The following is a 13,304-nucleotide window of genomic DNA, read 5'->3' on the forward strand; positions in this document are numbered from 1 at the left end:
TGAATAAATGTGTTGGAGTTTTTTTGGGCAGTTCTGTTTTCAGCATGTTTAGACCTTTGCTTCGTATTCATATTGTATAAACAGCTTGATTCTTTGGCCAGGTATATTTTGAATCAGTTCAGCTGGTTTTTTGAAATTGAGCTAATTTGGGTTTGCTGTGACACAGAGTATAAGGACTTGTGCTATCAAGATTTTGTTTTTTTCTTATTTTCAGTCATGTTTTCAATATGTCTAGAATTGTTCTTTCATGTTGAAAGGGCAGAGTATATTGTGTAGATCAGTGATGCAAATTCCCTTTCTAATGCATTTTGATTTCTGTATTTTAGGCAGGAGAAATGTGTGTGAAGATTTTTGCAAAACAAATGAATGTATCCATGGGGAAAGAATATCTAATCCAACCTCATAGAATAGACCAGAAAAGCATAGCACTATTAGAATAATTTTGTGGTACAAAGGAATGACAAAACTACTTGAAAATGTTAAATAAAATCAATTTTATACAAAATGACAGAGGACACAGGATTAAGAAACTTTCCCTATTTTGAAATTGAAATTTTTAGTTACAGCATATGAAACCAGATCAGGGCCCACTGACATATTTGCTTCCCTTCAACATTTTGGGCATTAAAAACTGGGCGGGGGAGAAGCATTAAACATTTAAGTGACATTTCTGGATTATTTTTTTTTTCTTGTTCTAGGCTTCCTCTTGTTCATGGGAAAACTAATGCAACCAGAAGAACTGAATGATGTTCATGATTTTGAAGCACTTTAGCTATTTAGTGGAAACAAGGCACCAGTTGTAAGCACACACTGTATGCACGTGGTACGCTTATTGTTTGTGGGTTTGTAACATATGATAACTGTTTGATAGCCCTTTTGATTTACAGTTCAAGCTGGAAGTCCCTATTGTGTCGTGGAGTAAAGCTTTCAGTATTAAAAGGCTCCTGTTGCTGCTATTGTGATTGTGTGCTGATCTTCAAAACGTAATGTACATCATATATGTGTGAAAAGCTCAGAGTTGTCAATAGAAACATCTGACAAGTTCTGCACCGCACCGGTTGCTCTTCACGTGCAGATTTATGAGCACTAGCGTGGGAGCCAATGACTTTACCCCCCTGAGGTGATTTCTACTCCCATGGTTTTTTTTTTTTTGCAAACCATTTTGCAAAGTACATGGTTTTTTTTTTTTTTTTTGCAAACCACTTGCTTTGCAAAAAAAAACAGTTTGCAAAGCACATGGTTTTAAGTTTCCAGTCCAGCATGAAGCAAGAGGCCATTTCCCCTTGAATATTGGCCCAAGCATTTTGCAAACCATTTTGCAAGTCTGTCTGTGTTCAGTACTTGACTATTCTGATAATAATGTGCATGTTGTATCCTCGCATATGAGAAAAGCTGCACGTTTTCGGTATGAATTATAGTTAATGTCATAGAAAATGTAACGGCACTTCGCTGCTGAAGAGCACATTCTACCCTGTGTACAAGAATGAAAACTGGCTGTATTTCACTTTATTATTAAAGTTTGATACCAGTAACTGATCTTGTTTCCTGAATTAGTGGGGGGGGGGGGGGGGGTTTATTGATGCTGCCGTATTCATGTGAATGATGTGATGGCCCATAGCGTCAACCAGCAGTGCAAAAAAACCCTTCAGAGTTTAAAGAAAAGTGATTGCATTTCAGTAGTAGTTCAAAGTGGGTTGCATTCAGGTACACAGATTATGAGCCCTCCAGGGACAGGGAAATACCCAAAGTTTGTACCTGAGCCAATGGAGGGTTAAGTGACTTGCCCAAGATCACAAGGAGCAGCAGCAGTAGTGGGATTTGAACCGGCCCCCTCTGGAAGTCAAGACTGGTGCTCTAACCACTAGGCCACTCCTAAGCAGGCAAGGATGTTAGTCTAAAGTGAGTATAGGTTTATTGAAAGTTATTGAAGCCAATTCTCCGTCCACCTTTTTTTTTTTTTTAAATGCTGGTTGCAGAGTCGGCATGAGCAAGATAGCAGTTTCTTTTACCACTTGGAATTTTTAAATTTTCCTTCCTTTGTGTTGCATTTTTCTTTGAGAGAGTGTTTCTTTCTTCAACCCTGCAGAAAAAAAAGAGATCATGAAAAAAAAAATGTGTGTGGGTGGGGGGGGGGGGGGGGGGGGAGAGGTTTCCATTTTGCATTAAAGAAATTCTTGTCCATGTGGAGAGGATGCGGGTTGGAATCCTGAATACAGCATTAATTCATGAATACAATTATAGATGCTGTGCAGGTATCAATTGAGCATCAGGACAGAACGCACCAACCAATGGCATAGTCACCCTTGAGCAAGCCAAGCAAGGAGCCGGGGAGGGGGGAATGGGGCAATTATTTATTTATTTAAAAAAAATGTATAGGCCACCTATAAATAAACTAGGTGGTTTCCAATTTAATAACATACACAACAAAGATGTCAACACTTCCAACAGTATTGCCCACTGCCATCTCCTGGATTCTTCACTTTAGAAGGGCTCTGGGCAAGAGAAGCACTGAAGTGCTCATCTCCTGCTGTGAGGCCATGTCTTGAGGTAAGAGATGAGCACTTCTGCTGCTCTCAGCATGACTATAGTGAATAAAAAATCAGGAGAAGGTGGTGGGGCAGGTGTGTTGGAAATGAGCACAATATCTGTCATGCATTACGTTGACCGCCCCATTCTTAAAAGGTTTGTGCTTACACATGGGAGGGAGTAGGGGAAATAGCATTCCCCTGAACCCTCCACTGCATCCTAAATGCTCCATCCCTGCCACAAATATACCATTCTTCAGACAACACTTGCTGTGAGCATTGACACCCAAACATAATTTCTATCCCTGATATCCCTTAAATTAGTGATTCCCAAATCTGTCTTGGGGGAACCCCAGCTAGTTAGGTTTTGAGGGTCTCCACAATGAGTATGCATGAGAGAGTTGCATACAAAGGAGGCAATATATGCAAATTGATCTCTTGAATATTCATTGTGGATATCCTGAAAACCTATCTGGCTGGGGTTCTCTCAGGACAGGTTTTGGTCATCACTGCCTTAATCCCTCCCAACCCCCCCCCTCTTCCCATACACCTCAGACCCACACCTAAATGGGGGAACTACCATCCACTCCACCTGGCAAGACCATACAAATTGAGTATCAGAGTTCAATAAAGACCTATAAAACAATATAGTCTAGCAGTAAGGTATCTCTACAAGAGACAATTTAGAAGAAATTCGAAAAAAAAATTAAACCTATCCCTTACGTAGGCATCAGTTGAAACCTACTGGCCTAGTGAATGCTTTCATACAAAGGGAATTCTATACATCAAAAAATACTGAATTAGATTGACTAGTTTAAGTCCCTATTATTTTTTTTTTTTTTTTTTTTTTTTTAACAGGTAGGGCCCATTTATGCAGAAATAAGCTAGGTCTAGGATTTAAGTGGGCATTCAAATTTTATAAGATGACTTGATGTTGCTTTTTTACCTTAAGTACCATTTCCCCTCCTCCAGGCCTAGAATTTCTCCTGGTATTCCAGTCCTTGGCCACAGCCAGTTTGGAACTCTTCTGTCTAGCAGTAATGTTGTTGCAGTAATCTAAAGTGCAGCATCTTAAGATTTTCCATGCCAGGTTTAGTAAGACCTGAAGCTGATAACTCTGGATTTCTTCAGGCTGGTGTAACTGCTTTAGAATTTGCTGCAAATGGAGCTTTTCTGGGGAGAAAAATCCATTCTTCTAAATGAACACTTTGAAGTTTCACACACTTTATTGAACTGCATGGTGACCCCCTTTTAAGAGATCTCGCACGTTCACTTATTCCTAGGGCTCTCTGCTTCTCGGCTCCCTCCAAAAGGTGCACCTAACCAGCCAGGTTTTCACAATTAACTACAGAAATAAGCTAGGTCTAGGATTTAAGTGGGTATTCAAATTTTATAAGATGACTTGATGTTGCTTTTTACCTTAAGTACCATTTCCCCTCCTCCAGGCCTAGAATTTCTCCTGGTATTCCAGTCCTTGGCCACAGCCAGTTTGGAACTCTTCTCTCTAGCAGTAATGTTGTTGCAGTAATCTAAAGCAATGGCAGTTATAAGAAAAGTTGTTTTCCAAGTTCATAATCACTCTTACACTAGTAGGTCTTGTTGCATAAAATAGGACCTGTGCTAAAATAGTGTGAGTTAATGATAAAAACACACGCCTCAAAGGTAATCCACATTGATAACTATGCCCCAAAGTGTGTAATATTTAATTTTCTAATGCCCTACACATTCGTAGTCGGGGAAAATCATTTGGCATACAGTAGCATGCTCAGTGTCTGAAGGGTCCGTGCTAGATTGAGGAGAGTTGTTAAAGCCGTTTTGATGGATAAAACAGTTTACCCACATAACTAGTGCTAGTGCTGGGCAAGACTTCTACAGTCTGTGCCCTGAAAATGGCAGATACAAATCAAGGTAACATAGTAGATGACGGCAGAAAAAGACCTGCACGGTCCATCCAGTCTGCCCAACAAGATAAACTCATATGTGCTACTTTTTGTGTAGAAGGCGGTAGAACGAGAGGACATGAAATGAGATTGAAGGGGGGCAGACTCAAGAAAAATGTCAGGAAGTATTTTTTCACGGAGAGAGTACTGGATGCTTGGAATGCCCTCCCGCGGGAGGCAGTGGAAATGAAAACGGTAACGGAATTCAAACATGCGTGGGATAAACATAAAGGAATCATGTTCAGAAGGAATGGATCCTCAGGAGCTTAGCAGAGATTGGGTGGTGAGAGGCGGGGATAGTGCTGAGCGGACTTATACGGTCTGTGCCAGAGCCAGTGGTGGGAGGCGGGGATAGTGCTGGGCAGACTTATATACGGTCCATGCCCTGAAGAGGACAGGTACAAATCAAGGTAGGGTATACACAAAAAGTAGCACATATGAGTTTATCTTGTTGGGCAGACTGGATGGACCATACAGGTCTTTTTCTGCCATCATCTACTATGTTACCTTGATTTGTATCTGCCATTTTCAGGGCACAGACTGTAGAAGTCTTGCCCAGCACTAGCCCCGCCTCCCAATCTCAGCTAAGCTTCTGAGGATCCATTCCTTCTGAACAGGATTCCTTTATGTTTATCCCACGCATGTTTGAATTCCATTACAAGGTTTACCTTCCTCCCCTGGGTGTAAAAGTACCCATGATGGTCACAGTGTGGTCACTTTTTATCCATGACAAAAAGAGGGCAGGGTTAGGTTGGGGACAGGAGAGTATTTGAAAGCCTCGCATATACTTTCTGGTCAGTACTTTTGTACCTGTATCAGTTTTCTCCTGAAAATTAGTTTCCAGGCCTCAAAGTCCTGTGGACACTTTTGATTATTGCCTTAAGAGACCAGAGGAATTTTTAAAAGCAGCTGTGTGCTAGCAATTACAAAATTAGATGATAATCAGTCTGAGCCTGGTTCGAGTCTGAAAATGCAGCTTCTTAAGATTTCCATGCCAGATTTAGTAAGACCTGAAGCTGATAACTCTGGATTTCTTCAGGCTGGTGTAACTGCTTTTGAATATGCTTCAAATGGAGCCTTTCTGGGGAGAAAAATCAATTCTTCTAAATGAACATTTTGAAGTTTCACACACTTTATTGAACTGCATGGTGACCCCCCCCCCCCCCCCTTTAAGAGATCTTGCACGTTCACTTATTCCTAGGCCTCTCTGCTTCTCGGCTCCCTCCAAAAGGTGCACCTAACCAGCCAGGTTTTCACAATTAACTACAATGGACATGCGTGAGAGATTTGCTGCAGCAAGGATCCGTATATTAAGATTTATGTCATGCATATGCATTGTGGCATTTCTGAAAACTATGTAGTTACGTGTGCCTCCAGGAAAAGGGTGGAGATGCAGGGCACAAAATAAGATGAAAAGATGCAATAGCTGACATAAGTTGTAGGTTGATTCCATGGTACTGCTGCCGATTTGTAAACAAGAAAAACTTGGAATTTGTCCAAAGGCATAAACTGATATTGTTACAAAAAATCAGGAAGAACAAATCCAACAAACCAAGTTAAACCATAAACTCACTATAATAAACTTGGGTTCAAAATAATTTATCTTTTTTTATTGTGATGGCAAGATTGGAATGGATGAATGATATGTGATTTTAATGAAGCACGAGCACAATATACCCTAAGGGAAGTGAAATAACAGTGTGAATATATGTGTATATCGCATTGTGGGTTGGTTTATGTAAGATATGTGGGGGAAGTGAGATCAGGGTGTCATGAACTAACATATACCTCCTTTAGGTTCAAACAAATGTTGTATTGTATGTTTTATTATCTATGTATCAGATGGTAATATGGAATGCACCATAATGTATGGGCGGAGGTTTGAGCTCAAGCCTAACAGTTTTTAATGTGAGTAGTTTATGACCTATACATATTTATTATGGATATATGCGTACACTGGTGATAAAGATCTACTTGGACTCAGCTGTATGTACATACACAAATATTAGGAGGCGGAACATCGTATGTGCAATGATGGTTCCATTGTGACTCCACCACATATTCCTCTTGGGGATATAATGGGTGTAAACGGTATGGTCTGAGCACATTTAAAACACTTTATAATATTTATAGCATTTTAAAGTGCATATATAAAAAAAAGATAAATTATTTTGAACCCAAGTTTATTAGAGTGAGAATAAACAGATATTGGCCATAAAAGGAACTTGCTACAGGTGCGAACAGTTTTTTTCTGCAGTTCATTATATTGTTAGCTGCATACATTTTTAAAGATATACAAGCCGTAAAGGTTTTAAGAGAAGAAAATCAATAGCATTTCAAGTTACGTATTGCTTCTCTTAAAGCAATAATTTAACTTGAACCAGACTAATAAAAGATACTTACTCACTAGAAAAAGATAACTTGGTTGCACTGACCACGGAAAAACTACATTTATGCTGAAAATTAAGCTTGTCCATGCATCATAATAGATAATTACTTAATTACTTATTTTCTTTAGGAAAAATGTTTTATTATGCATACAAACTTGTTTGCATAATGACAACGTTGCTGTACATTTAAGCTGCAGGTCTGAGACTTTTGTGTGGTTTATCTGAACAATTTGGCTTTTTCTAGTGAGTGGGCACATTATGCTGTTACTATATGCAGTACCCTTTCATATCAAAACGTTTGGCTTATAGCTTGTGAACCAACACATTAAAAGTCTTAAGCTTTTATACATTTTGCATTAAAAAGCCTGGAAACCATTGAACCATGCGGTTGGGGGCATAGGAGCCAACTTTTCAAAATGATTGGGGGTGCTGAATTTTTTTTTTTTTTTTTTTACAGGTGGTGCATTCCTCTGTCCCCCTACCCCTTGACCCCTCCCCCTCATCCCCTTCCCTCACCCCCCTCCGAGTTCCAGTGTCCCTCCCTCCCTCCCTCACTCCCTCCGAGTTCCAGGCCCCCTCCCTCCAAATTTTAAAAGTCATCTATCTTAGCTCGTCGGGGTTAGGGCGGTAGCAGCAGTAAAAAGCATGCAGGCTCAGCGCTTAGTTGTTTTCCCTTCTCTCTCTCACAGCTCTGGTCCCGCCCTCATACTCTGGTCCCGCCCTTGCAGAAACAGGAAATGAGGGCGGGACCAGAGCTGAGAGAGAGAGAAGGGAAAACTAAGCACCGAGCATGCATGCTGCTTTTTACCACTGCTGCTGCCCTAACCCTGACAAGGTAAAATAGATGACTTTTAAAATTTGGAGGGAGGGGGTCTGGAACTCGAGGGAGGGAGGGAACGAAATTCCAGTGGGTGAAATATTGGGGGTGTTCGAGCACCCACAGCAGCCATGGAGTTGGCACCTATGGTTGGGGGTATGTGTATTTTTAGCTCTGTTAATTTATAATGGACAAAAGATCAATACCCTTACACTCACCTGTGCTTTCCACAGTGTCTTCCGCTGATTGCTCACCCGAAAGTGAGTATCTCCCATCAGAGCAATGACGAGGTTCAAAAGCAAAATATAAGCAAAGAACATATAAACCAGGTATAGGATGGTGATGATCGTTGGCATGTTGACAGTGGATGGGATTGGTAGATTGGTTAAGCCCATCATGAGCTGAAAGAGTGTAAATGTGGTAATTGGGAAGTCGCTAAAATGTGGAAAAACTGTCTGATTCATGGCTTGGAAGTGAACATCAAAAGCTGAAACATGAAGAAAAATGGTGAAACAGGTGTTAAAACAATTATTTCAGAAAGAAAAAGATGTTTACTATGTACTCAAAGATTAATTCCTGGAGTTCAACAGAATGTAAACATTATGGTTACCTTTAATTAGCAAATGCCATCTATTACTTTACCACTGATAAGATGACCTCAGATAGCCAAAGAGTGATGACACTGAGGAATTGAATAATTGTGTGCAGCCTCGGGACATACCATTTGGAGGGGGGGGGGATTGCAATTGGAAGATAAAGACAATATCTGAATTGTCTAAAATATAATAGATGGTTTGTCCTGTGGTCTGATATATAATAGGGTGAACATCATATAATTACAAACCAACACAGTGAATAATAAAATTCTTAAAAAATTCTATAGGAGGAAAAGACCAAAACCGAATTTCTCATTTTCCCCCCAAACCCACCTCCCCACTCCCCCCATTTTCTATTTCTGTTGATAGCTCTCTCATTCTCCCTGTCTCCTCGGCTCGAAACCTTGGGGTCATCTTTGACTCTTCTCTCTCCTTCTCTGCTCACATCCAGCAGACCGCCAAGACCTGTCGTTTCTTTCTTTACAACATCCGTAAAATCCGCCCCTTTCTTTCCGAGAACTCTACCAAAACCCTCATCCACACCCTTGTCACCTCTCGTTTAGACTACTGCAATCTGCTTCTTGCTGGCCTCCCACTTAGTCACCTCTCCCCTCTCCAATCGGTTCAAAACTCTGCTGCCCGTCTCGTCTTCCGCCAGGGTTGCTTTACTCATACTACCCCTCTCCTCAAGTCGCTTCACTGGCTCCCTATCCATTTTTGCATCCTGTTCAAACTTCTTCTACTAACCTACTGCTCCCCAGTATCTCTCCACACTCGTCCTTCCCTACACCCCTTCCCGTGCACTCCGCTCCATGGATAAATCCTTCTTATCTGTTCCCTTCTCCACTACTGCCAACTCCAGACTTCGCGCCTTCTGTCTTGCTGCACCCTACACCTGGAATAAACTTCCTGAGCCCCTACGTCTTGCCCCTTCCTTGGCCACCTTTAAATCTAGACTGAAAGCCCACCTCTTTAATATTGCTTTTGACTCGTAACCACCTGCCTCCACCTACCCTCCTCCTTCCTGTACACAATAGTTGATTTGATTTGCTTACTTTATTTTTTGTCTATTAGATTGTAAGCTCTTTGAGCAGAGACTGTCTTTCTTCTATGTTTGTGCAGCGCTGCATATGCCTTGTAGCGCTATAGAAATGCTAAATAGTAGTAGTAGTAGTAATTTCACAAAAACAACGCTTATCTTGTATCGCCAATCTTGTAGTGTCCACCATCAAAGGCACAATTGTTGCATGTGATAATGTACTCTCGCCCAGTGCCAGGGACTGACTGGACTGGTAAAAATTTGGAGCAACAAGAACAAATGTCGAATTGGATAATATCTCTGCTTTATTAGAACAAACTTTGGACAATTCCACAGAAAGATCAACTCTTATTGTCTCTTTGGTATTTGAGCAGGACTTAAATGCTATTATGAGACATTACTTCAAGAATATTAATGCCCTCTTCGGAGGGGAAAAGATTTGGATTTACCCTGATGTGACGAAACAAACCCAGCAAAAAAGGGAAGTGTTTCTTGCAATGAGGAAAAGGACATTAGAAATAGGAGGTTCTTTTTTTTCTTGCATATCCATGCAAATGCATAGTAAAAATGGGTATGACTAAATATGTGTTTTATTCACCAGATCAATTAAAGTCATTTCTGGATATGAAGCAACTTAAATAACATCTGTAATGTTAATTTTGGTAGTATGCAGCGATTTTTCTATTTGTTTAAATAATAATTTCCTTATTGTAAACTTCTCTATTCATTTCACCCCCCCCCCCCCCCCCCCCCCCTCAACTTAGTGGTCTGAGAAAGCGAAATTTGTTTCCGCGTAAATTGTTAATTCTCTGGGGGGTTTTTACAATATGATTGTTCAATATTTCCTGGCTGTATTTCACTAACAAGTTATTCTTGTTAATTATTCTGAAATAACTAAAAAATTTGGAGCAATTTATAGGCTGTTTTATGTATGAGTTGGATAAGCATAATTCAATAACAAAGTTAACAAAAAAATTTTTGATCAACCACATTGGGTGCCACAATATATTTTATCCTTTTAAGTTACTGCAGCCAAACTCAAACAGATAAATTATCCATTCACCCAATATACGGATGATCTCAAGCCCCATCCTACAAACAACCCTAACTTCATCTCCATTAATATGGCCAGTTTCTTACCATACACTGATTGATATGGTCAGAATTTGGCCATGTAAGTGATGGTCATTTTCAGCAGGATTAATTTATGGGGTTGGCACTGGATGGTGTTGACCTCATTAAGTTTAATATGCTGAGGAAAGCAAGTGTGGATGTAGCCATGTTGCTAGTCATGTGTAGACTTTGTTCCATGCTCTTTAGCCCTCTTGTTTACCTGTTGTGGATGGCCAAAATGGCTGCGTAATTGGCCTTTGTGCTACTGCAGAAACTGAGGATGGCTATGAATTTTCTAATTACCCTAGCTTTTTTTAAATAGCGTGGGGTGGATGGAGAGAGAAAGGTGCTCTCCTAGAAATCTCTTCCTATTGGATTCCATGTATGGAAATTTAAAGGATGACTTTAAGATTCTTATTCAAAAACATGAAAGGTGCACAGCTCATGCAATGCTGTGTGTCACCTACACTATTTTTTTTACCTATCTTTTTATTTATCCATGTGGTCTAACAGTAACCACAGTATTCCAAAGTAAAAATAGCGTATCATAGGATGATCCTTTATAATAACATAGTAACATAGTAGATGACGGCAGAAGAAGACCTGCACGGTCCATCCAGTCTGCCCAACAAGATAAATTCATATGTGCTACTTTTATTTGTACCTGTCCTCTTCAGGGCACAGATCGTATAAGTCTGGCCAGCACTATCCCTGCCTCCCAACCACCAGCCCCGCCTCCCACCACCAGCTCTGGCACAGACTGTATAAGTCTGGCCAGCACTATCCCCGCCTCCCAACTACCAGTCCCGCCTCCCACCACCAGCTCTGGCACAGACTGTATAAGTCTGGCCAGCACTATCCCCGCCTCCCAACTACCAGTCCCGCCTCCCACCACCAGCTCTGGCACAGACCATATAAGTCTGGCCAGCACTATCTCTGCTTCCCAACCACCAGCCCCGCCTCCCACCACCGGCTCTGGCACAGACCGTATAAGTCTGCCCAGCACTATCCCCGCCTCCCACCACCTGCTCTGCCACCTAAACTCGGCTAAGCTCCCAAGGATACATTCCTTCTGAACAGGATTCACCCAATATACGATATAAGATCTAGAAGGCAGGCAAAATAATGCAAATTATATAAGTAAGGTAAGCAAATGATTGCAAGACTTATGAACTTACCAGCGCTAAATCCTATGATGACAATAATCAGGATGATACAGAATCGAAGTAAGTCACCAAATATCATCTAAAAATGGAGAAAAAAATTATTGTTACTGAAATGATGATTTGACACCATAAAAGAAACATGCTATCTTATCAGTCATAAAAATAGTTTTATTGACAATACATAAGCCCAGAAATAATGCTGCACTTTGGGGAAAAAATAAAAAAAAGTTGATGCTTAATACCAATTGATATTTTATCTATGCCAAACAATACATGGGTTTGCAGCCAGATTTGCATTTTTATCGTGCTCGAGCAGGAAAGGAAGTCATAAAGATGTTGCTTCTTGTTTTATTCTAATTAGAATAAGTTTGCAACTTGTCTTTAATTTCTGTTCTAGTTCTTTTAGATGACTAAGGTGGTCATGGGTATTGGGCAAGATTCTACATATGGTACCTGAAAAATCTGCGCTGAAAGAAAACATGCCTAGGCATCCTATATAATAATTTGTACCTCCAACGTTCCATGGCTGGCTGGGTTTGTAACATCTCCTGACGTCAGCTCGCCTCCAGCGTTCCATTCCCCCTCACTGTCCCACCCTCACGTCAAGATGTAATGACAGAGGGCAGAATAGTGAGAGGGAAGGGAAAGCTGGAGGTGAGCTGACATCGGGATGTTACGAACGGAACGAAGCCAGCCAGCCAGAGAACGTTCAAGTACAAAGAAGAACAGAATCAAGGGAAGAGCAGAGGAGAATCGACGGGAGGGGAAGAGAGGAGAGAATTGCGGCAGACAGATGGGAGGGCAGGGAAGAGGAGAATCGCTGGACATGGAGGGGAGGGCAGGGGAGAAAGAAAAATCGCTTACAAGACAGCCTTCCTAGGGCCTGTTTCATTGTTGAGGAAACGGGCTTGGTTCCACTAGTATTCTATAAAGTACACCTACATTTAGGTGTACTTTATAGAATAAGCCTAAATTTTCACATGGATTAGGCTGAGCGCCTGTCTGTGTGGCTAAATTTAGTCATGAGCAGTTACACCAAGTGAAAGTTGGTATATATCCCGATGCCTAAATTAGGCACATACCAGGTGTATTCTATAACCACACGCAGAGATTTGAGAAACGCCCATGGCCCACCCATTCCACACCCATAGCCACCCCCCTTTTCAACTATGTGACTTAATTTATGCACATCTTGTTAAAGAATACACTTAGACAGGTCTGTGTGTAAATTCTAATTAATGTTAATTAGTGCCAATAGTTGCTTAAGTGGCAATTAGCGCTGATTGGCTTGTTAATTAAGTTGCATGCACAAATCTAGAATACACTTGGATTTGCATGTGCAACTTAAGTTGCGCTATATAGAAGCCCGGGGATTGTTTGATAATGCCATTATGTGTTATCTACCACATGGCCCATTGTATATATCGCTCATAGTAAATGACCCCATTATTGCATTGCCTTATTAAAGGGTGTACTGGATCTCATGCTTTTATCCTGGTATGATCAACTTGAAATGGCAGAATATCATTAATGCCCCCCCCCCCCCCCCCAAAAAAAAAAAAAAGAATCTGAAGTTGTTATATCTATGGTTTTATTTATTTAAGCTATTTATGGAGGATTGATTCAGACTTTCAGCAGAGAGCCATGTAAAGCGTAAAAGCTGTCATGGGTCAGACCAATAGTCCATCAAGTCCATCACTTGGAAGTACCTGTCCGAT

The 13,304-nt window shown here is 40.9% G+C and overlaps 2 protein-coding genes across 3 annotated transcripts in view; one reads left to right on the forward strand and one right to left on the reverse strand.

The window, feature by feature from the left end:
- The window catches only part of SERPINI1 (serpin family I member 1), a 93,346-nt gene extending 91,810 nt beyond the window's left edge, over positions 1–1,536 (forward strand). For both annotated transcript variants that reach the window (XM_030216787.1, XM_030216786.1), the window contains one exon: positions 699–1,536. In XM_030216787.1, coding sequence (XP_030072647.1) covers positions 699–772 — 74 coding nt within the window. In that variant the 3' untranslated portion in view covers positions 773–1,536. The remainder of the gene's footprint in view (positions 1–698) is intronic.
- Positions 1,537–1,805: 269 nt separating this feature from the next.
- LOC115479064 (transient receptor potential cation channel subfamily V member 6-like) overlaps positions 1,806–13,304 on the reverse strand; it is a 64,309-nt gene continuing 52,810 nt past the window's right edge. The window contains exons 12-15 of the mRNA XM_030216792.1: positions 11,599–11,665; positions 7,891–8,159; positions 3,945–4,054; positions 1,806–2,080 (exon numbers count right to left, since the gene is read on the reverse strand). Of these exons, the coding sequence (XP_030072652.1) occupies positions 1,960–2,080; positions 3,945–4,054; positions 7,891–8,159; positions 11,599–11,665 (567 nt within the window). The 3' untranslated portion in view covers positions 1,806–1,959. The remainder of the gene's footprint in view (positions 2,081–3,944; positions 4,055–7,890; positions 8,160–11,598; positions 11,666–13,304) is intronic.

The sequence above is a fragment of the Microcaecilia unicolor genome, chromosome 10 (assembly GCF_901765095.1).
Source record: "Microcaecilia unicolor chromosome 10, aMicUni1.1, whole genome shotgun sequence".
Classification (NCBI taxonomy): domain Eukaryota; kingdom Metazoa; phylum Chordata; class Amphibia; order Gymnophiona; family Siphonopidae; genus Microcaecilia; species Microcaecilia unicolor.